The 25,442-nt window shown below is 46.5% G+C and overlaps 1 protein-coding gene across 1 annotated transcript in view; it reads left to right on the top strand.

The window, feature by feature from the left end:
* Nucleotides 1-25,442, top strand: part of LOC1277047 (fringe glycosyltransferase) — a 123,078-nt gene that overhangs the window by 9,419 nt on the left and 88,217 nt on the right. The window contains exon 2 of the mRNA XM_061650387.1: nucleotides 863-1,255. Coding sequence (XP_061506371.1) covers nucleotides 863-1,255 — 393 coding nt within the window. The remainder of the gene's footprint in view (nucleotides 1-862; nucleotides 1,256-25,442) is intronic.

Raw genomic sequence — 25,442 nt, 5'->3', positions numbered from 1 at the left:
AGAAAGTTCCTTATTTCAACGTATACAACATGAAGTATTCTTCGATAACTTTCCTAAAAATGTAAAGTTCTTAAAAAGAAACCTCCTAAGAGCCAAGAATTCTTCAATTTATTCAACTGCCAGACAATATCCTTCTATTTTCCTAACCGACTATCACACATTTTTAACTGATCGTATTGTGCTCCAGTATGCAAATAAGTCTCAATCGCTAAATAGTGCTCCCATTCTTTGCCTGACACACACGATGGGACGTCAAACATATACCCCCGCTCCTCTCAACGCCATATGTGGAACGATAACGACAATACGAGCATTTCTATTGCTCCAATCTTAGCGAATGCCCTCGAAAAAATGGTCTCTTAACACGATCTTTTGCATGCAAAACGTGACAGGTTTCCGCTGCACTGGGAGAGTTCTTCGTTTTCCGGTCTGTTTCTTGTCATGTTTCTTAAGGGCGGGTAAGGGAGAGAAACCAGCCAGTGCCGTAGGTCAATCCAGCCAGTGCACCTGCTGTGTAAGAGTGTTTAGATGAAGAGCAAAAGGGCTATGCTGGCGCTAGGTGCACCTCAGGCGATCCAGTTATCTTGGGTGCTTGGGTCTGTCCATGACATTGCTACCGCAAAATCATGATCACGATCTTGGACTAAACATCCAAGCATGCGGGAATGTCGTGCAGCTTTGCGCTCATGTCCCCACCTGTCGGTGACAAACACATTACAGTCGGGAATTTCTTCAACTTGACAGTTGAACGACTTTTAATTTGTTTCAAGTCGTCTCTTGCAGAGACGTTATGGTAATATCTTCCAATAATATAAAAGCATTCAACTAATCTCTTTTCTTTCTTTCTTGTTTCCTTCCACAGGATCTTCAATCATTCGGTGCAATGATGCTCGGTGGTGGTGGAGGTGCTGGTAGTGGCGGGGTTCCTCCAGGCGATCCGGTGGATCCCGCGATCGACGCGAGTGTAGTCATAAGCAAGCGCGACAACTCTGCACCGTACGGGCGGGCAGACAACAGTGCGAATGAGCTGGTGCGTGCGGATACGAATAGGCTAGTGACCGGGCCCGGGGAGGACCCACGCCGTCGGACACTCGATGGCCACCGGATACCGCCACCGCCAGCCGTTACCGGCACGCCCAAGCCACCCACCACCGAGCTGGACGATCTGCTGATCAGCGTGAAAACGACCAAAAGCTACCACGACACGCGGCTCGAGATGATCATCAAGACGTGGTACCAGCTGGCCAAGGAACAGGTAGGTCCACCAAAACCGCACACACCGAGTGTGGTCAACTGTGCGCACTTAATTATAATTCCAATACCGTTCGATGGGGGGGTAGAAAGATTTCTTTGTTCTTGTGCCGACCACAAACCAACCAACCAACCAACCAACCACCAGCGGCAGTAGCCAGCATGAGAGGAAACAACTTGGCAGCTTTTGCGCATTTAATTTTCCCCTCTGCACGCTGCAATAAACTTCCGCCCGCTTGTAATGGTTGCGTGAAGGCGACGTAGTTGAGTCTACAGTTTAAGGTGAAGAGATGACTAAGTTTCTTTGCAAAAAAAAAAAAAACAACACAAACTCAAAACTTCATTTTTATAGCTACAGCGGGTAAAGTTTACATGCAAGCTCTTCTTGCGGGCAGTAGCATTATTATTTATTCGCTCTCGTGAAGGAAAATAGTAGTCAACCCTCGGGAAAACTCACCACGGCCCCTGATGCGGCATGCGACGAACGCGCAATTGTTCTGCATGACGAAGCGTAAACTTCATAAAACCGCACACGCATTCAGGAAAGGGGCGGAGACCTTGCCTTTAAGCAAAGTCAGGGAGGCCACGTTCCTTTGCGAGCTTTGAGGGTTCGAAGGAAAATACAGACACATACACAAACGCACATACATACTCTAAAAAGTGCAGGGCTCTGCATAAGTTTGCATTCAGCATAAAGATATTAAGAAACCTTGCACACACAGAAACACACACGTTACTACCGCCCGGCACAGTCTCTCCCATTTCTCCCGCCTTGCTCGGGGTGAAAAGAAAACTTTTTCCTTTGTCCAATATGAAAAAGGTTTGGTGCCCGCTCTTTGTGGCTGGCGTCTTGAACCGTCATTGAATAGTGGTGTAGTTCCTCTCTCCTAAGGGGTATGTAATTATTTCTGAAGTGTAAAATGATAACCTATTCGGGTGATAAGAAAACAAAGCATAAAACAACATCATCGACAGCAACAACGGCTGCGGTTCGTTGAAGTGTGCGCGCAACACTGCTGGCACACACACAAAGCGACTTACGGTGGAGGTGTAATCGGACGTAATTTGAGACACATTGGGCTTTTCTTCCCTGCTTGCCTACTCAAGGGCTGTTAATTAAAGGCCGGCTTACGTTACAAATCTTGCTAAGCTATTTGAATTGACCCAGAAGCTCAAGGAGGGAAGAAACGGGGCAAAAAGTTGGATAAGTCTTTTTCAATGATTTATTTCTATACTCCAAAGCGACCGAATTGGCAAACCTAGGGATGCAGCGACGCTCTCCGAAGGCATTGCTTTTCTAGCTTCCAACACTATATACCTCTTTTGTTTCTTTTTGCTTACTTTAAACCACAATGCTGTGGCTTTGAAAAGGGCAAGAAAACAGAGAAAATGGTACCAAATAAAATCCAACAACATAAACCGATGGATTAGGGAAGGTAATTGCAGTGCAAAATGGGCCATTTTTGAGGCAAGCTTGTTTCAGGAAACGCCCGACAACAACCTGCTTCTGTCTGCTCCACCCCAAGATTCTTTTAATCCTTCCTTACTCCTGTCCTTTTCCTTGAATCATCGCATGCCCTTAGTTCGGTTGTATAAGCATTAATTAAAAGCGACAAGCACAAAACCCTTCAGCCTAGAAGCGAAGCAACGCAAGCCGAAAAAAGGGATTGATATAAGAAAATTAAAAACTACCAACTTAATTACTGCCACGTGCATCTTCAAGGCAAGCGAGAATGGATAATGAATGGGTTGGGCTGCGAAAGGGAAATAAGCAAGAAAGGACATTGGATTTATGAAAGCATTTGCTTGTCGTGCAGCTGCCGGTGAAGCGTTCGAGCGATAAGCATTGCAGATATTATACAACAGGAAGGCAGGAGACTTTTGAATGGAATTAGAAGTGGAAAAACAGTGCACAAAGCGCGGTTGGTAAATTTGGCGACGGGTTTATCACTCTCTCGTTTTGTGGTCAATTAAGCATGCTATAATTGAAAACATTTCCCCACGGAGAGATAATACAAAGTTCCAGCAGACAATGTATTTTTCAACAAGAACAACAAAAACGCGCTCAGTTTGTTTATACAAAAAAAAACACCTCCCTTCAAACTCAATCATGCGGTGTTGTGCACACTCGTGTTGATGGCTAAATAAAATCGAACCAGTTGATTACAAAACTAATAAAAAATAAACCCCGTAACCCCCAGCCACTATGACAATCGTTGGTGGCAAACAAACTGGTGCAGAATATCGGCCGAGCCGGTCCCTTTCTTCAACGTTGTTGCAACGAGATCCTGCAGCGTCATTCGGTTGCAATTAAGATGTTTTTGCTTTGCATCTTTGCTTATTACTTTTGCAAAGTTGCAGACACAAAAACAACACAGAACAGCAGCTTCGCTCCTGATTTCCCATTTCGTCACAGTGCCGATGCAACAATGATGCAAAAGTTTTTCCTCCCATTGTCGGCGGATAAGTTGATTTGTTTGTTTGCTTTAAGCAGCACTTGCGATCGATCAATTTTCACGCCCTCGACCGATAGTGGAGCTTGTCGCTTCTGTCATTCGTTCTGGTCTGACGGACCGTTTGTGTGAGATCTTCATTAGCGAGGGACACCATCATGTCGTTTATTTGAGCGTACTAACTGGTTTAAATTGCATTCTTGGATGCTCTACTTTGTTTCAGAAGTTGTCGTTTCAACTCAGCTCTAATTTGTTCAAATTTTCCTTTCCACCTCTTTCAACCCATCAATCTACGCAGGTCAATCAAGGTGCATGTTTTACATTTCATCACGACGTGTTGACGGGGTTTTAATTGAATCTAGAAATCGGGCACGTTTCCCTTACGCACAGGTCCTCGCATACACATCAGCCGAACAAAACATGTGTTGTTGCTCTGCCCTCCCCTGTGCGCTCTCCGATCAAAACACACCCAAAGCTATGAGGCAGCCCCGTGAGCCACAAACTATGATCGATTACGAACGCAACGTTCGCCTTTGTGTAAACGAAACCAGTTCGCAGCGGAAATGTCATCTCAAATGGCTAGCGACGAACCTGGCGGACGTCTAATCAAATCAAAATGCTCCAAACACACACACTTACACACAGTTTGATCACACAGTCTCCCTGTCACTTTGGTGATGTTGTTTCCCCCTTCATTTCTCATGCGTGACACGGTGCTGCGAATGGAGCAGTAAATTCCAACATCTTCATAGCACCTGCGTCTAAAGCCACCGGCTAGCGCACACACCTCGTTAATCCTCACTTTCCGCATGATCGATCAATTGCGTTTTGACAACTGAGGGTCACTCTCAGGGACTGAAACCGACACATTGTTCGCGGGATCTGGGGCCTGCGAAACTCATTAAACTGACGTTTGGCACAAACAGACATCAACAAGTTTGCAACATTCTTACGGGATTGGATGAGTTCGTTTCGCGAAATTATCGCGTAAATAAAGTGGATATTGGATTCCCGCCGTCTGTTGCTGCTCACAAATTAAATGTAGAAATGGCAAGGTCTTCCGCCCTAGTGGTAGCAATGTTTCCAACCAACTTCTTATCCTTAAGCTGCCACACCATCAATCGAATCGATCTTACTCGATCGATTTCTACCCCTTACGGGGTGAAGCGTTTCATCACCCGCTGCGCTCCGGGTACGCCGGGCGAATCAATTAGTTACATTGTTCCAGAAGCGAGACGGTACGAGAAAATCGACCGATTTCCGATCTCCAGCTGGTTTCAATTTCATCGCCTTGGGAATAAATTGCATTTCGCCCTAGGCGGTGCGCGAGACTTCATTACCTCAAGCGGGCTTTTGGTGGGTTTTTACCCCGGCGCATCCGTGACCTTCGAAAATGCTCCGAAACGCAAACCCCGTTGCATCAATCGATCCGTTGCAGCTGCATCCTAGACGAATCGATAATGATGATCGGTCTTCGTCTTTAGCGTTCTCGATTTCATCGGGAATGGGGGAGATGATTTATTGGATGCGGTTTGCTGACCCCTTTCAGGTGGTTATTCAGGTGCTGTGAATCAAATCAGTAGCATGAATGGGCAGGAATGCCTGGGGCGTATCGTAGAATACAGTCCAAAAGGTTCGAAAAAAAGGTCTCAAGACAACATACAAGGGGGATTCCAAATCTTTTTTGATAAAGAGTATCGTCTACCTGCTGTTTAAGGGGGTTTTAAGCCGTTAATGCAACTGTTGACTTCTTAAGGTCAATGAACGTGCTCAACCACTAAGATCCCAGGCTTTACCGAATGTAAACATGAACCCGTGTAAGGGTCCAGGGATAAGAGTGAACCCTCCCGTTCTTAGTCTTTGTGAGCTAATGCGGCAAGTAATAGACATTCAGGTCGCTCTTTTGGGATATTCATTCCCCTCCAGGGTTCAGGCAGAGGCATCAACAACCCGCAGGACATTGGGCGACTGTGCCTATCGAAAACGCGCCGACCTGGTATGTCTCCAGTCCCCCGAGGGTCTGTACAATATACCTAAACACCAACATTCGGTTATTCCTCTACGCACGATGGATTTATGATTTGTTTAGTTGTAACGCTGAGTGGCTACCGCCGGGTCCCACAAATTACGATGGTACGCGCTATGTGTTAATCAACGCGATCACCCCCAGAGGGAATGGGAGGAATAAGGCCAAGAGGACAGCGTAATTGATTGCTGGTTGCTTGGTGCGCGTGACGCTACCCGACTAAACTGATTTTAATTTGATGTAATTTTTAGGGGTCGCTCTAGCACGGAGGGGCTCGCTCTGGGGCATCTTAGGACGCGAGCGTGATGACAGTTATTTGAACTATTTGGACGGCTGAAGAGGTGCTGTAACGCTAATGAAGCTATTTAGTTTGTGGTGGCGAGGGGACAGCAAACATCATAAAGCAAACATTGGTTTTTGTACCAGCAGGAAGTGATTTTGGATTTCGGATAAGGAAGTAGAGATTAAAAGACGCTTAAGGGAACACTCTGCCCTCGCGATGAAAACAGATTTCTAACAGCTGACTGTCTCAATAGAAAAAAAAACACGATTTATCACAACAAATCAAGAAGAAAAACTAATCCAACCGTTTTGAGAGTGTAATAAAAAAACGATTCCTTTCGTAATTCAGCGAATGAGACTCATTTAAGACTGCGGCAGTTTTTGTTCCTGTTTCAGCTCCACGATATGCATACGCTGTACGCTTCGTTCGACCATCGACCATGACCACAAAACTCGCACACCGTAAATGATGAGATAAACAGCCTTGAAAACGCGTTCGCTTTTTTGCATAACATTCCTTGGGTCGCTCTCTCCTAAGCCCAGCTGGATATTTGCGGCAACGCTGGAAAGATTCCTTGGAAACATATACCGACCGATTTAATTTTTATGCTCATATAAATCGGAGGCGGAACCGAAACCGTTCCCCATGGGATGCAACGCAGATACACACACACACATATATAGAAAAAATGAACCACTTTTTTTTTTGGAGGACTCAGTTGATGCATTCTACGTGCCGATGCATAACGAGCAATTTAGCTCATCCTGGCGACTCGGGGAAGTAAATGTAATTCTACGTTCAGGCTGTTCAGTGCCCGATGGCGATGGAAGAATATTAGAGTGAGAAGTAATGTAAAACACACACACTCACACAAAACCACCCTTAAGAACTCATTCCACACGCACAAGGCCGTTCGGTTGTGCTGGCCAGAAGAGAAGCTGAAAATAGCCAAAGGGATCACCGCAACTACTGCAGCCACCACCAGCTCTGAGTGTTGGGCAAAAATTAGGATGCGTCTGCAAAAAGCGCTCTCTCCTCTGCTCGTTCGCATCCCCAATTATGCTGGCGCTTTTGGCAGTTCAGGTTTTTCTGCTTCATCACAAAACTGGCGAACACAACATGTTGCATATGTGCGTGTGCGGTGGTGTCTGTGCCATTTTATGCTTTGTGCCATTTTTGGAGCCGATGTTTTATTTTCGACTGCTTTTTTTTTGTTTCGCCACACAGTGCATATGTTTACGTTTCTTTGGCTCGCATCATCGTCTACATCTAGCCCATATTATAAGCACGGTTGCGGTACGGAAGAGGGAAAATACAGGGAAAGAGACAACAAAGCAGAACACAAGAGCAGTGCAACAGGAAGACTAGCGGGAGCGGTGACCGGTGCTGCTGGAGGAATATTTCTAAATAAGAAAAACTGCCACCATAGAAACACAACACAGCGCATAACACATTCATGGTGCATGGTAGAAGGTGGACCGAGGAGGAAAGAAGGAAGAGGAAGCAATTCTAGAAGAGAAAAAAAGCTTACGAGAAAAGATATAAAAACAAAACCAGAAGACGGACAAAGATACGGGTCATTTCAGTTTTGTGTTTTTTCCCCCGTCTTGTTATGCTCTTTTTTGCTCTCTATCTCTCTCTCTCCCTTCACGACACCGTTCCACAGGGCCAAGTGCATCTCCAACTGTGCATCCAGAGCATGTTCCATTTTTCTCTCCCTTCATACGTTGCCGCACAAAATGTACGGGGACAATCTCCGGAAGGAATGAAATGCAGTTTTATGCCTTCATTAAATTGCAAATGTACACACATTAAGCGGACCGCAGCATCGGCGAGAACTGGACAAACTTATCCCCGCTGCGAAGAGGTCCCCGATGTCATTCGATGTCGCTGGTAAACCGAGCGTTTTGGGTGACCACCGTGGTGGTTGGTCGGTTCTCTAGCATTGCTTGTTGCATCGCTTCGGCGAACAATAGTGACCGAGGGAAAGGAGAGTCTCTTCCCTTCAGTCGTCCAGTCCATGTCACTCGACTTTTTATTATATTTTGCCTGCATGTTAATCGCCCCCTAAGATCATATCTAAAGCTGCCTCGTAAAGCAGCAAAGGCTGACCGTCATCTGCATGTGCACTGGCGGTGTGCTGTCGCCAGGGGAAAGGATATCATTGGTCTATTAATATCATGTATCGATGTCTCAATACACGATCATGATATGCACTCTCTAGGCAGCGCGCAGGTATGCAGATCGGTGCGTTTTCCGCAATGTCATCCCATAACGGGGCAATGCGATCGATTGTGTATAGACCGCGTAGGGTCGCTCGTGCGCGCGCGCGAAACCATCGTATGTCAAATGGCAGGTTCGCGATCGTGCCGTTACCCGCTCGATCACTGCCAATCAGCGCCAGCCAGTTGTGATGTCTTCATCGGCAGGAGTGATTTGCGATAGTTTGGTATCTCACCAACTCTCATTGTGCAGAGATATGGATAACGATATGCTCGTTTGGGTGCAGTTGAAATGGAAGTTTCTGGCAGAATGTCTGTTGGATTGGAACTTTCCAAAGCAAAATGTCCTCCGGAAAGGCAACTGTCATCATGATCAATGTGTCCGAAATGGCGTACACTCCCGCGTATGGTTACGGACCAACGTGGGGCCACAAGATAGATCTCGAGAGTCTGATTCCATCTGCAATCTGTTCCTTCCACAAAACAACACCGGATGCGTTTAGACCAAATACCGTGCGTTGAATGAAATCATGATGAACGATACGAAAAGGAAAGGCAATGATAGACATGTTGGACGACGTGAAAAGACTATCATTATCCTATTTCAGGCGTACTCCCTTCCGAATAGAAACGCTTGCAAGCTCTCTTGATGGTTGAATGTCTCTCCAGACTTTCAGGTAAAACCATCCGGCAAAAGAGCCAACCGGGCTAGGCTATTCGTGCAAGATCTGTTTCGGAAAAAAACAAACCGATGTGGTGCAAAAACACTTTGATTTAGCAGCCTCACAGCTCACAGCTTGGTAGTTGTCGATACCAAATTTCAGGATACTGTTTGTAGATCATGCAACCGGATACAGCATGTCACAGGCATTGTATAGTTTACCACCACCTGATATATAACCTCTAAAACTTGCTTCTTTTCCCTGAGACATGCAAAACACGCTTGCAGGCTGTTGCAAACTCATGATCAGACCTCGCCCAGAGCCCATCCATTCCATCCAAAACGCTCCCAACAGCTCGCACTAATGAGAGCTCGATTGCTGAAGCATCAAACTTCAACGCTAGGAAGACAATAAATTCCTTCGGACGCCACCTCTAATCACCGTGCAGGAAATGTTCAATAAATGGAGGTTCATCTGCTTAGATTTACTGCTCACACCAGGCCGGGCAGAGTTCCCAGTAGGGAGTCCAGGGGGTAGTTTAGTGCAATGCAAGACACAACCGACTCAAATTATACCAATAAAGCCCCCCATTTTACATCACAGCACTCCTAACGGAAACGTCCCATGAGAAGAGGATCAATTCGAACTTTATTACCGTATTTGCAACTTTCCGTCTCTATCTCCCTCATTCTGTCATTCATTAATATTTACTGACACGCCCGATGGTGTTTGATCGAAAGGGAAATTATTGCCCGTTTCCTGGGGCGAATGGTGGACCATGAAGCGTTCGCTCATAAAGCGATCATATCGCTTGATTGCATCATTTCGCTCTCCATCTTACAGTGTGTGTGTGTGAATCGGTTTTGGAAGGTTTTCGCTTCATACATCTCCAAGCGTCGATGTGGAGTTTCATAATGAGCCAAATTACTGCCGTCCCGTACAAAGCCTGCACATGAACTAATGAAACTGTCTGTCAAGTCGTCGTCCCACCGGTCTATGCTCGTGCCCTGGTGTATCTGAAGTACACGATCGCGTACTGTCTGATGATGAATAGGGGTGCAGACGAGGGCAATCCAAAATCTGGACAGATCAGAGCACCAGCAGTAGTTTGCCGAGCAATTTAAGGCTTCCCTTTCGCGCCGCATTTCTATGCGGCGGTAGAAAAAATTGAATCATCACCAAAAATAATCACATCCGACACGTAGTTGAACGCACCACACATCCTAGTCCCATTGTCCTAAATGGTTGGCCTTAGTGCGTAAGGTTGGGAGCCTCTGTAAGTTTGCGGTACGATACTCTTTGGGCAGGAGGGAAATAATTGGCTTCGTTTTAGACTTTTCATCTAGACCGTTAGGAAGACTGTTTCATCCCGCCAACAAACGAAAAAGCAGTCTCTGGAGATCCTATCAACGGGTAATTATACTTCATTAGTATCGGAAGATTTACGCGCCACTATTTAATCTCTCGCCTCGCTCTATTTTAATTCCAAAGAGGCTTAGGAAATAGAGGGTTCGAATAAAACACATTAGTTAATTTGTTACATGTCGCTTTGGAGCCAGGATATTGAAGATACCGCGGCAAACGGAACTCAAACACGTCTCAAACGACGTTATGGCCAACCATAACTGACCTTTGGCAGATTTTTTAATTTCGTCTAAAACTCCTAATCTGCTCAGCTAGCTGGGAAATGTTCACTTCATTAGCATGGGTTGGTGTTTTGTTTGCCGAAAAGCGCTGTTTTATGCCCCCCCGTTTGCGAACCAAAACTTTCCGTGCTACTGGCGAAGCGGGTGAACCGTGTCAGTCCGATTGCACGCAACACCGGACCATCTCACACATTTGGCCGTTTCTAATTAATTTCCAGACCGTCTAAAACCGTTCGTTCCGTCACGGCCGTAAAATGAGGGATTTTCTGCAAATTATTATATGTTCCTCTCTGCGTGGAGCAAGTTCCTTCTTTCAACGTTTCGGCAAGTTTGCTTCAGTCTCGGAACAGACTTTGCTGTACGGCAGGTTGCCCGTGCCAAACAGGTTGTTTTGGTGCAATTTTGGGAGTTCTGTGTTTCGGCGTTCCGATAGAACGGTGGAGATCAATTTTATTTTCTTGGTGTAGCAAAAAAAACCGGACACAAACCTAAAAAAATGGATTTCATTTTGCACATTTGGTATGCTTTTTACACGATACTCTGCAATGACTGTGATGCATTCAATTATTAATTTCAAAATATTGATTTCAAGTTCTGGTGAAGGGAAACCACCACAGACAACAGCAAATGCGAGTTCTTATGAAGGGTGCAGGAAGACAAAAGTTGAAACCGGAAAGTGGTTTATTAATTTTCAATCATTCCATTCCCGCCTGATGATGCTGAGCAGGTTTGCCGAAAGGCTGCGATGATGCACCTTCAATAAATTGGAGACCACACTTCTTCCATCAACTCGGCTTACGTTTACCATATTTCAAGCATTCGAAATGTTCTTCGTGGTGGTCGTTCCCCGGTTGTCTCTTTTCGTTCGCAACAAAAACTCCACACACACACACACACACACAGCCGAAATGAATCGAATTTGACTTTGGATGATAAATGCAAGTCGATTTACAAAAGAAGATTAACATTATTAATTTTGTCCCTTCCCTTTCGTGCACCGTACACCCCTCAAATCCCAAGGCTAGTGTTTTAAAATCACTCAATTTAAGTTCTGGAGTGAGAGAAGCAACAAAAAAACCACACCACATAAAGCCAAATCCCCCAAAAATACAATTGATTCTTTTCGCGATGCTCTGCGCGCTGTCTGGATTGTGTTGTGCACAATCGAATCGAGCGGCCTTCCCGCTCATCTTTTCCTCTTTTGCATTTCGGCCCTCTATCGGGCCAAAAGGAAGGAAGGATTTGTTTTCTCGCCTACCATGCTTACCGCCTTTGCCATACTTCGCGCGGCTTCCATTCATATTGGAGCTTGAATCGCAATATGTTTGACCGGTGTGCGCACGTTCGCGTCACACGTTGAATGGTAAATGAGGCAGGCGCAAATCAATCAAACGCATATCTTTCTCGAAAAGGCAACAGGCGAAACAGGGTGAACAGGCGATGGCTGGAAGTTGGGAAGACAGGGGATGTTTATCGGTTTATTGGTCGCGAGAGTGCGAGAGCACAAGAGTTCTTCTGAGATTGTCTGCGGACGCGCTGTGTGTTCCTTTTTTTTTCATTTTACTGTATAAAGGTGTTACATTTGACATCACATAAATATTGAATTATTTCGACATTGCACCATCAAAATAATTGATAGAATAAAAAGTTTCGTACAAATTCCGTGTTTTTTTAAAGCATTGTCAATGAGCCCTTATTCCTTTCTAAAAAACCAAACACTTCGCCGGAGCAACTTAAGCGTGCAGTATCACATTTGCTTGCGGAAGAAGTACACCGATGTCGTGTCTCTTTCGTTCTACTATTGCCTGTTCCAATTTGTGTCACCCTTTTGTATGCAAATGATGCCTGCTTTTATGCAAAAACCTTCTACAAAAGAATGCCTTACATTCTACAAGTGCAGCAAAGTATGAAGCACGAAATTGCACAGCTCTTTCACACACACACACACACAAGTAAAAAACTGAAATGGCCAACATTTATTACACCAGCCCGCAATTGGCGTTGTTGTCCACCCTTCCATGGCACGTGCGCGAAGTTGCACTCTCTTCCAGCAAACAGTTGAAACAGTTTTCTTTGTCCAATGCTCTTTCTGCTCATTTTGTTCACAACCATGTTTTTTTAAGTCAATCGATCGACATTCCTTGCGGTTTAGCGATCGTATGCTGAACGGAGTACGAAGTTTTGCAATGCACTTGAAATATTTAATATTATGACTAAGTGGGAATTCCAATCCTTCAGAGTTCGGTAGAATTTTTGTAGCTCTTTATTTGAGCAATAATATTTGGATTTCTTTCCATTCAATTCCTCTTTTCGCTACTTAAACCACACACACCAAAAAGATAGAAGAAAGCAAACAAACTCGGTACAAAGTTATTCAACTGCCCGCGATAGAAGCGATCCAGTTTTGGTGTTGTTTGCTTTACTGGAATCGCTGGAGCATCGCGACTGTTTGCATAACATCTACGGCAGTTTTTCACCTCATGGCCGAGTATGGCTCGCGAACAATAACAGAACGTCCCTTGTGTGTTGTTCTATCGGTATTCTCTGCCAGGCGGCATTGGCTTTATTTTCTCCCTTGGAATCCTACGAGAAACCCATTGAAGTGTACGCCATATCCCGGGAACTAGTCCCGGAGCTCGACACGGGCACGTCACACATCCGCCCCGGATTAATCCCGGAGTGGCTGTTGATGATGAGCAATTGAGTCAGCGACTTTTACCTTGTGGCCACCAAGAGCATCGTCCGTTCCGTTTTTCTAGGCACCGTAGTATAGGATGAGAATGCTGCTTTTTTATTTCGCTGACACAGGTCCGTTCTCAAGAGCATCGAGCTCAATCTAGTTGAGAGGATCAAACGTCGGACAGACTTCATCCACACTCACACACACACACACACATACACCCCCAAGTGGTCCGATCGTTGCTGAGTGACCTCAGCGTCAACGATTCCAACGATGTGTGTGAGTGTGTACGTACGCCCAACGTTCTAACGAAGGATAGGAAGATTAAGCATACCTTCCAAGCCGTGTTGTGGACGTCGCCGTTTAGGGTTAAGTGGACTGCATGATACTGCACTTTTCCTGGGCCCGGGAGATGAAATATTTGACCATCGGCACCAGCACCCTGTACCCGTGTGCTCGTGTGTGTCCCTACTCCACACGACTGTTGTCCAGTTTCGGCAACATCGTGGGAAGTCACCCCACGGAGTACTCCTTCGCGTCGCCTGGGATTATATCAGAATGCATCACACAAAAAAAGCGAACCTTCAACAAACCGGGCCGGCAATCAAAACACGCGTCGAACGATATCCGGAATACGAAATTATAATTATGTTTGTACAAACCGACTGGAGAGATATCAGCGTCATCGAGTTCAAGTATGCGACCGGGCGATGATCCGACGGTTTGATACTTGAGATTTGTTTGATTCTCGACCAACAAAGATAAAATGAATCATCCTGATAAGTGTTTTCACCTCTAAGATCACACAGGTCAATGTGTCTTTTATTCGACTCCCTAACAAACTTTGACTTCAAACACAAAAACAAGCATGTGATCTTCTTCTGGCAGAAGAATTGGAGCTCTGGCACCAAAACAAGAAACCCGGTCGCCCACAAAAACCCACAAACCTACGCTCGGACTACACTGCATCGAATTCCGACACTGTCCGCACACATTCGGGCTGGATCTCGCATCGGATCGCAAAAGAATAACACACACACAGCGCCCCCAAAAAAGGGCCCAACCAAACAATGCTTCCGCGTCATCCGAAAGATTTTTGTCCCCCCGATTTGGTATAATGCGAGCCTGCATTTAAGATCGAATATTGCTTCATCTCCGCCTGCAACCGATGGCCCGATGGCCTCGCAAGATACCGCGGACGCTGTAACAAGCAGCAGCAACAGCAGCAAGAAGGCCGCAAGTTCAAACGGGCACGCTCCAAGTACGCGCGCACACACCCGCGATAAAGAGGAGTGAAATAAATTATTTCCATTTATTGTGCACCCCAAGCCAATGCAATCTACACAGCACCCCCTTGTGTCCATTCCTGCTGTATGGATGCTACACAACACACACACACACACACGCATGGGCACGGTGTTGAGAATCCACTTTCAACTGAGCGGGTTCATCGGTTGTATCCGCCCGAGTATACGGTTATGATCATGGCGCGCGATTCGCGCGAAATGGAAATTTAAACTGGATCGTCCGACTGCATGTCCGACCGCACCCCGCATGCATCCAATTCAAGCGTCGGTGATTGTGTCCAAGTGGATCTGTATACCCTCTCTTGCGTTAGCTCTCTTGGTCCACTCCACAACCACTCCGCCTGCTCGAACTTCTCGATAGGCCCACTCGCCACAGTCCACCGTACTTGAGGCACAGGAAACGGCGAGCCGGCAAATCATCGGGGTAGCGTTTTTTTTCCCTTTATTATTGTACATTCAATTTGCGCTTGATCCGCCCTAACGCCCACCTACTCCCGGTACGACACCCTCTGGAAGGTGTAGCAAGGCACTATGGCCGGCTGTGGTGATGTTTGTGGCGGTAGTGGACTGCACTGGACCCATATGCACCCACTATAACCAAGGCGCACTCAGGCCAGCTTCCAACCGACAATTGTCCCAAACCGTCCGTCTGGTTTGTCCAATCGGTTGTGTAGTGAAGTTGGAAACCCTTCACTGCGGATCGACTTTGCACAAGCTTCGAAAAACGCCCCCGCCGGGTATTTAGGGCCGTTCTCGACGGCGCAGACGACGCAGAGCGCGACGGAGCCAAAAGCTCCAGATACGACCTGGCGCGCACAAAACCAGTTTAAGATGCCCCAGGAAGTATAGCAAAAGAAAAAAAAAACCGCGCCGTGATGGGGTGGGCCGGGACTGTAGAAAACCTTTTGATGGCTCGCTCGTGCCCAAGATCAACGACGCCTTCGGGGTTAGCCGACGACGCATGGCAAACGGTACCAAAGCGCACCGGACGGGACGGCTTCCTTCTCGGTTCGTTCCGAAAGATTATGGAAGGATTACGGGGAGCTCCCGGCGGAGGTGCTTTTAGTTCCCCCTCTAGTTCGTACCCTTGTGACCAGCGTACCGGACATTACAGTATCGGGCGTAGACACGAAAAACTAGTCCACAAACTACGTCTGGCAAGCAAGCGCTAGCTGGTTGCGCTTGTAATGAGACAATAAGAGCACTCAATCGGATCAGGTTTCCAGCCGACAATCCGGCGATCTAAACACGATCCTCAACATCTGTCCCGGGCGGAGTCGTGTGGGTCTAGCTTTGAGGATTTGAGTAAGGCATTATCGGCAGTATCGCTTTGCGGCTTCACACCAACATCGCACGCTCTTCCGGCAAAATTATTAGAAGCATCATTAAGCACCAGCCACCAGAGATCGTGTTAATCATGTCGTCTGGGACGGACGGACCGGTCAGACCTCCAGGTAGAGATGTGTCGTGTCACGCGCATCGCAAGTCTTCGCGCGTGGGCAGCAGAAAAGCTCTGCGGATGTAGAAGCGCGAAGAAAGTTGAGATAATCCCGTGAGTTTTAAGGTTGCAGCAGCCCGTCATAAAAAGCCCGTACGGAAGCCACAAAATCTTTTCTCCTTAGGAGCATCTTGAATTGCATCGTTTATACGCATCGGCCCGGAGACGCCTACTCGTTGGGGAATCACGTGTTCAAACCATCTGGTTAGGATGATGGTCCAGGTTTGTATGCGTGGAAATTAAGTCTATTAGGCACAGAAACGTCGCAAGATGCTACAGGATGGTCATAACTTTTAACAAAGAAAACTTTTACGGTAAACTTATTACTTAATTTCAGACAACTCAATCGTATGATTTGTGTGTTGTCCATTGTTTGATGCCTAACGAAGCTCCGCCTGAGTTCCTGAGCGACCAAACGATTCGTTTGGCATGCATGGAATATAAATTCGGAAAACGTTCGCAAAAGGATTGCTCCCGCCACAATGGCCATTTGAATATCCCATTAGCGATGAATAATCGAGCAATATTAGAAGCCGCCCGTTTAGGATCGCGCGCTCGCTTTGACGCTTCTAGGCGCTCATCTTGGGCACAGATCACCATTCCCCTGATGAGACTTCCCCCCGGACTGCTGCTGGAGCTGTGAGCGTATAATTATCATTCAAATGACTTCAAGAGACTTGTGGGAGGAGAGATGGAGCGAGCCCCCATCCAAAGACGCTCCACTAGAAAGATCGTCTGTGCCCTCGCAAACATTAATAGTTTACGAAGACTGGTTCACAGGTCCGGCAACGGCTATCCGTTGTCTTCAGCCACAGAGCTGTGTGATACTACGAAATCTCTCCACAAAACACAATTTAAACTCGCCCGTAAATCAAGCTTCCGAGTAAGAACCTCTGACGGCAAAGCCTAGAACCCATCGTCACCTGTCGTCGGCTTCGGGTTCGTGATTACAATCAGCTCTGTGCCGTTTCACGTCGGTCTTGGGGAGTCGGGGACTTGGGGTGCAAATTTAGAAATTATGTGCAGAATCACTGATTGGAGTTGCACCCTACAGCGGGGCTGAATGCCTTTAAGGTGAAGCGGACACAAAACAACCCCAAACTTCTTCACTCATTCTTCTCTTCCTTTCGGGTCGAGCTGCTAGTGAACCTCGTCTACGATAAGATCAAGATTAACTCCTCCTATCGGAATCACACCTAAAAAAAAGCGAAAAAAGCACTCGTGTAGACAGTGTCATTCGGGAATGGTTGAAAATTGAGGAATCCCACCACGACCAGAGGACCACCAACGGCTTAATTTATTAGCCCGCTCAAGCTCCACCATTCCTCACCCCGGTGCCGAGGTTTCCCTCATCCCAACAATGTGCAATAACTGTTCGCGCAACAGCGCACGACAGAATATTATTTATGAATTTTTCACACTCACTCACGCGAAGGTCTTTGCAGCTACAGCGTGTTTCCTGTACGCGGAGTCAGTTTCAAAAGACGGCGAAGAAAAAAAAAACCGCGGCGACAAGCAAAAACTCTTTTGGGGTCCCCTCCTAGAGATGGGTGTCTTGCTAGGCGGCTTCTTAACACAAAACCAGGGAGGGAGGAGACAAAGGAGTAAGGTGTAAATGGGTGAGTGTAAGTGTCATTTTATGGAACGGAACCGATCGGGCAGATCGAAACCGAAACGAATACTAATGTTAAGCCACATCAACCCGACCGTTTTCCTGTGCCGCTTCTTCGATCGCAACCGAGCGGATTCGCCGCTTCTCCGCTTGCAGCGAAAGAGAAGCAGTATAGACGAAGGAGAGAAAAAGCAACATTAAGTTGCACGGTCGTCACTGAAAAAGAGGAAGTTACGCATCATAATCATAAATATCGTCAACCAACGCGTTTTTTATTCTTCTTCTGCGTAGCGAATTTACACGCCACATAACAATCCGTTTCGCGAGTTCTTAAATCATAATCAAATGTCAGGCCGTCCGATGACCGTTCCGTTGCTAATGTCGGTTTTCTCGTTTTATCTACTTTCAGGTGAGAACATGTGCGGAAAAACACGGCAGAAAAACAAAACTGACGCGCTGCGGTAGACCATTCCGCGAAAGCACTTGCTTTTGGAACAACGCGCACACAAACGGGCAAACGGTCATCAACAAAATACGATCACAAATTAATGACAACAGAACACAGCCACAGAGTGCACGGTGTATCGATAAGGCAGAGGCATAATATATGCAAACGCATCGCATTCTCATTTTTTTACCCGTAACTTTTCGTTAGCGCTTAGATGCGGTGGAACTGATTACCTTGAATCCAACCTTCCTTGAAGGGTCGCCTACCACCACCGGTGCACGCAAACAATGTGTGCCCAAACCAGCAACCATGAAAGTACAACCTTTATGCAAACAGCGGACCATTTACTGACCACCATTGATACGCCCCGAGCAAAGGGTCGGCACTGGGCACATCAAGCGGTGAAAGATTGGATCCTTCTCATTTACTGACCACCCACTTCGATAGGGTTGTTGGTAGGCAAAATTGGCTTAAATGTTTTGTTTTGAGCGTGCCTTTTTACTCCTTCATTGCAGGCATTCTTCTGACTGTCTCTCTCTCACTCTCTGTCTATCTGATACGGCTTAGAGAGCGCTCGGGAGTGCCTTCGGAACGAAGCATTAAAAAGATACAATTATGGTAATTTTCCGTACCGTACAAGCGTAGTTGCAGTTTACGACTCCGGTTCCGGAACGCTCTGGACACATTGTCATCTTTACAAACACGCAGCCAAAGAACTCTCGATGGTGGAAGCACTCTTCGCATCGAGCTATTTGCTAGCCCCCCAATATGTCATCGGCACTTGAGAGACAAATTAATGAACCGCTTCTGTTTGGCAAGCATATGCCAACCCTTCTCAACAGCACATGTCCCCCCTCAAAAGCTTTGCGTGAGTGCAATCAAGATACAGTGAGCAGTCGTCGTCGATTGCATTCTTGGCTAGAGCGGAGTGCAGCGATAGGATTTACAGCCAAGGATATAAAACACCTAGGGTTTGGCAGCACAAACATACATCAAGCAAATCATTAAATTGCAAATCCCATTCCTGAGCACCAACTTCGCCTTACAGTAAAAGCAACAGGGGCAACAGCTTCAGTTTATGAATTAAACATTTCCCGTCCAGATCGTCGATCATTCCGAACTGGATCGAAAAACGGCTGGAGCTAGCAAGAGCTCGTGTCTCGCACTCGCTGTGCGCTATGGCGTTACATACATTATGGATGAGCGATCCACATGCGACGAGCGTGGTTACACCGTCAGCTGATAGGATGTGACTTTAGGGCGTTCTTTACTGGATTTTTGCGATGCATCGTTGCTGGCACTGTTGCACAAAACGACACAGAGCGTCCGATGAGATTAATCAATCTGTAAAACAATCTCGGAAGGTGTGGCGCACGGTGCACGAAAGAAATCGTAAATGTATTCTAGCTTAAATATGCGAAAGGAAATCAGTTTCGCGAAGAAATAGAGCTTTACATTTAATTACTGATTTTTCAATGTTTTGTAGACCTTTTAAAGCTTCCTGGTAGCTCTTTCAAAGTCTTGAAAAACTTGAACACACTCATCCAGAATGACCTTACAACATCTAGTATAACATAAATTATAGCATTTCCCATGAAGTTCCTATCTTGTACATCCCCAATGAACCAGGAAATTCTGGACAAAGTAGTGACCTCTAATCGGCCACATCACGATAAGCGAGCTCTTCCTGGCTGCAGCAACAGTTGGTGCCATTGTTCTGCCACTATATTAGTACTTAGTAGCATGTTCGATCGCTATCATCGCAAGAAAGTACACCTGAAAGCAGCACTATTCCCGAGCAGCAGTTCATGCCATTTTGCTGCACAGTTTGAACCGTTTTTCCACTACAGCCTAAGGTCGGTCGTCGGTCGAGTGGTGTCTAATGCGAAATTAAGTCAATTGTTATTTATGAGCGGTTCAACCTGCGGTGGTGGGGGAAGAGCGGTGCTCCTAGCAAGAATAAATTATGAAGCACATCAGAGCACAAAAACTGACCTCGGCGTGTGAGTGTGTTTTTGGCTTTGAAGTTGAAGTTGAACTCCACTCTTCATTCGCTCCAGTGCTTAAGGAGGTGGTGCAGTAGCGGGTAGGAGGTGCACTGCAATTCCCGGGCGAACGGATCTCTTCCGATTTATCTATCACCCAGCGAATGTCTTACCATGACCCCGCTTGGCAGTGTATTGTGCTTTGCCCTCACCTTAGGAGGTACACCAGTGGAGATGCTATCAACGGCCAAACTTCCCTTTCAGCGTAAAACTATTCCACCGGTGACGATAGCGATGCCGATTTTCACTCCCCATTCACATTACCAAGATGCACAAGTGATGTATTTGTGTGTGTGTGTGTGTTATTTCGAAGTTTCTGCTACCGCATGCTGTGTCGCCCTTTTTTCTCCCTATCATTTAACCTCTATTGTTTTGCATCTCGCAGCCATGTATCCAGAAGGCCAAAATGAAAACCCTCCCTGCCCGGCGGTTGCGGTTCCTTCTTGGTTTGATTCTGGGTCAAAGACACAAACACAGCAACCGCCAGCCAATCGTCCACAGCCCGCTCTTATCGATGATTAAAATCGCATTCAAATTACACCGAGGACCGCCGTTTCAATGTCCTACGCGCGAAACAACAACTACGCGCGCGCGCACGTCCTATCGGGAAGGCTTGGGACCAGGGGTCGCGGTATGATGGCGGGTTTGCCGTGATGCCGCGAATGAGATTTATGATTATGAAAACGGTGCTCTCCACCCAGCGGGGAAGCGTTTTGGGAGGCGCTGGAGCCAAAAACGGCTCCGGGAGTGGCGTGGTGAGACGGTTGAAGGTCTAGGCAAAGCGTCATATCGCGCGCGCTCGCACAGCAACCGACTCTCCCTTTGGGTCGTGGATCTCGTTCCGATAGGCGCGCTGGAACGGTTCCAGCACGCGCAATTCGTTCCCGTTCGGTGGAAACGCGGGCGAGATTTATGTATCGCATTCGAAAACCATAACAATAACAGTACGGAATGGGGACTAGAGCGCACGGGCGTATGCGGAACTGATAGGAAAGCAAAAAAAAATCCAGAGCTGTTTCTAATTTTCACTCACCATAATGGGTTTCGGGTTAGGAAACAACTTTAAACCCCATTGCTTGCCAGCTTTGGGATGGATCTGACCCTCCAGGAGGTCGAACTTAGTGTTTTGGTCCGCCAAAAGACTCATAAATTGCTGGACAGTTACCAGTCAGGCGTTCCAGGGATTTTGAAAATAAACTTGGGCATGTAATAATTTCTCAAAAAACCCCAAAAGAACTCCGGGTTTGATGCTATGAAACTAGTAGGCGGTACGTGCCGTGTGGCGTCTCATTCCAATCGTGTCTGGCTATCACCAACCTCCACCATAATCGAACCACTTTCTCGGCCCATTCTTGCCCATCGAAAATCAACATTCCACGCATAAAAGTGACGTTAACGTGTTTTCTGGACAAATTTTCCTACCGCAGCATAATTGTTACCGTGTATTCTACACCACCTTCCTCTACAGGTACGTACTACAAGGCAAGTACAGCGGTATCTTCACTACCACGAACAATAACAGCCTGAAGGAAGACGGGCAAACGAAAGCCCAACTCCAAGAACAGGTTTCCTGCCGCTAAGGAACAATTTCTTGCTTCCTCTTACTCTCTTTCTGGTGCGCACATCCGACATGCATTGGGGTTTGTTTGCGTCCGAAGGATGCATACATCCGTCCCAGCCAGCCCAGCTTTGATAGACAGCAACCTGTGACTTCCAGCGCGGTGCAGCAAACTACCGCCGACATTTCGCTGATGCCCGGTTCTACCGGATGGACCCCATGGTCGACGATGGGCGTACGGGCACACCCCGTTCCTCGGTGTTACGAGAACGTGGAACGAAAAGCTACAGAAAACAAACCGGAGGGAGTGTGTGGGGAAACACAGCAGCAAAAAAAAACATGAGCAATTGTAAATTTTTATCACGTTTCGCAATGCCTGGTTGGTTAGTCGCTTTTGCTAACTCGACGCTGCACACTGTTGAAAAGTGGATGCTGCCGTACAGCGGGAACATGACCGCGTTGGTGCTTCCGTTGTCTGTTCGGACAGGCTCCCTCGCTGCAACGCTCTCCATCGAGCTTGAGTTGTAGGGCGAATTTCCCAACAACATTTCTGCAACAACTTCTCCGCCCTCTCCGCCTGGCGCGAAGAAGTCATCAAACAAAAGTGGCATAATGGAACAAGTGAGGCCGTTCAGGCCTTTCGGAAAGATGAGCCGGGCACAACATTCCAACACTGATAACTCGTTCCGAAACATCGCCGAGATTCATCAATAAAACAGTACGCAACACGCATATCGATAACAAACATCACCAAATGCTGCACTATCACGGACACTACAGACTCTGTCTGAAACTTCATTTCTAATCAATACTCGACAGGGCTTCTTTGTTGAAGGGACAGAGGCACACTGCTGGCACTACACACTTGGATGTGAGAGGTTCGCAGGCACGTCCAGACAACAATTCCTTTCCCAGGCGAAACGTGCCTGCGTGCCACGGGACCCCATGGCGCCAGCCAGTTTCGTCCAGCTGCCGGTACTGGGCGAACGGAATCGGCCGACGACACGATCTCTTTCACCAAATCGAGCGGGTGGTGCTGACGGACCGATGCCTCACGATATCACAAACACATCTCGTGGTGTAACGCTCCCACTTTGCGCGAGGAGGAGCTTCTGTTGATGGAGAAGCCGTACACTGGGCGGCCGCCGTCTGGTATTAATTAACATTATTCACAACTTTTTCCGAGAATTATTGCACCCAAATGCGACGCCCGGGCCTGGGATTTGGAGCGAGCGATTAGGACATGTGGAATTCGAGTTCAACCTCACCCACGCTGCACAACGCAAAGATGCGATAGTGTGTGCGACGACCAAAAAGAAAACAATCGCATTTGTTTATAAATGACGGATAAATGGGATGTTGGAATGTTTGTTATGGGAACCGTGTTGGTAACGTCTGGGATGATGTTGTACATTGTCTGCATTACATGTGCAAGAATGTTTATCTAACGGTTTTAAGTACGTCATAAGCAAAGATCCAAAGATGTTTGATAAACTTTTCAACATTCAACATCTTTCATCCTTTCAAAATGTCGCTTTAAAACATACTTGGGATATTCAATTATTTCATAACTAACAATTCTCAAAATATATTGAGATTTAACAGGTTTGAAGCATTGTCAATTATCTGAGCTAACCTCAAAATGTCGTTTAGTTAATTAGAGAGCTTTTGAATCTATTAGAGCTCTTGAATCTATTGAATCAATCAGGAAGGTTTCTCCAATAAAAGCTTCTCCCTTCATCAAAGATCCGGTTCAAACTCATCCTCAGCCTTCAGCCGCTGAGGAGCGGGAATGAAATTAAATTACCATTTCCCACGATCTTGATGTTTGTAATTGTTGTCCGGCAACCGGGACCAGCGACGTCATACCGCAATCCAAAACCAGATCAAAACCAGAACTACTACTGCACCGTGACAGTTACACAAACCACTTCTTGCCACCGATCCACCAACCCTCCTGTGATCGCGCGCGTTCGTTTACACCACACACAAGCGAAAAATGCGGTTCCCGATATCTCGTCTGATGAACTTGAAACTGTCTTCGATCTCGAACGCGAATGAATGGACGAGAGCAGAGTGGTGACGAATGATAAGTTTGTTTCCTTTCCTCCTCCTGATCCTTCTTTTGGATGCACCGTATGAGAAAATTCTCGACACAGCATCAAGCTGATGACATTTTTTACAAAAGAAAAGAGGAAATGATACGACACGAAAACATCTGCAGCAGCATGGGAAAAGTCGGAACGGATTCTAAACGGCGTGGAAACGCAAACGGAAGAACGCTTTGAAAAGGAGGGTGGAAAACCGTCCGATTTCCATTCCGGTGCGAATCGCGGACTTTGTCTTTTACTTCCATCTCGTTCATTCGTAGACATCGCTGCAGAAGCCGTTGATTGAATTGTTTGGAAATGGGCGCGTAGACCATCGTCAAACGCCATCCACCGGTACACGCTCTATTCGGGTTTTTTTTTGCATCCATTTGTAGAAACACTACCGCCATAGCGTAGTTACTGTTGTAGAGCTCGGGAAGTTGTTTGCTCCATGCCCTTGCACATCTCTCCGCTTCCGCACATTCAGCCAATCTACTTCCATGCGCAGATGAGCGCAAAGTGCAAAAATGTATGTCGCCGATTTGATGCGGCGAAGGCATTTCGCAACATCATTGCTTAGATGCTTTCGTTCCTTTTGCGGTTTTGCGGGCTGCCGGGCCCAGAGATCGTGCGAAAGATGCGATTGGAGAATGTTATTGCAAAATCTGTCCACCTCTTTCGCTCTCTATCTCTCGTTCGATGCGTTTTATGTTGCGCAAGAAACGCGCATAAAACTGCATACAAAACGAGACACCGCAAACAAAGTGATTTGCTGCCAATGTATTAACGGTGAGAAATTTAAATAAGATATCAAATTTCTATTAACACTCCTTTCAAATTACCTTTTCGGAGATTTGTTACTCCGCTTTAAGAAGCAAACAAAAAAAACAATCTGCCACTCATAAAAGTGTCCGCTTTAGTGCCGAGCCGTATAGTACGCCTTGTTGTCAGCATCAGAGAAAATAAATAAAAATGGACGGAGGCGGACACGATTTACGATCCATTAGAAATGCACTTGATGGCCACACTAAAACCATCCGATATGTGCGCCCGTTTGTTTTGCGCGACAGTAAATGAAACTGATGCCTGCGCGTATGGAAAAAGCACTTTCCACGCTCGAGAAGCATATTCCTGTGCACAATGGGAATGAACATGGTAACCGCAAAATGCAGTTAGAAGCTGCCAAGGGAAATTAAAATCACTTAGCTGAGTTAATAACGATCTCCGTTGAATGCTTGTATGATTGGAATATACATTGAATAGTGTTACTTTAAATATTTTGCAAAATTTTGAAGAAACTATCTAAATTCCCTATAAAATCAGCAATATTGCAACACATCCGAAGAACCGTTTTCACTCCCATAGTGAGCCCGAATGCACGAGACAGCAAACCATTCCAGCGGTACGACCCGCGGTTGGCGTGCTTGAGACTTGGAATTTCTGCAAACAAATAACTACTTCACGGTTGGCAGTTGGTCCAGCAGCTTCCTTCGGTTTTTTTTTTGTTTTGCTCCCGGACATACTGGTGTGTCACACAACCGTACTATGCTGTCGTTTGCAGCCTTTTTCCGCTCTTTATGTTTCACTTCTCGTGTGCGTGTTTGTGGGCCTTCACTTCGGGCAAATAGAATAAAAACAAACGTGCGTAGGCTTGGGCGGAG

The sequence above is a fragment of the Anopheles gambiae genome, chromosome 2 (assembly GCF_943734735.2).
Source record: "Anopheles gambiae chromosome 2, idAnoGambNW_F1_1, whole genome shotgun sequence".
Classification (NCBI taxonomy): Eukaryota; Metazoa; Arthropoda; class Insecta; order Diptera; family Culicidae; genus Anopheles; species Anopheles gambiae.
This window is presented reverse-complemented; position numbering and strand designations above follow the sequence as displayed.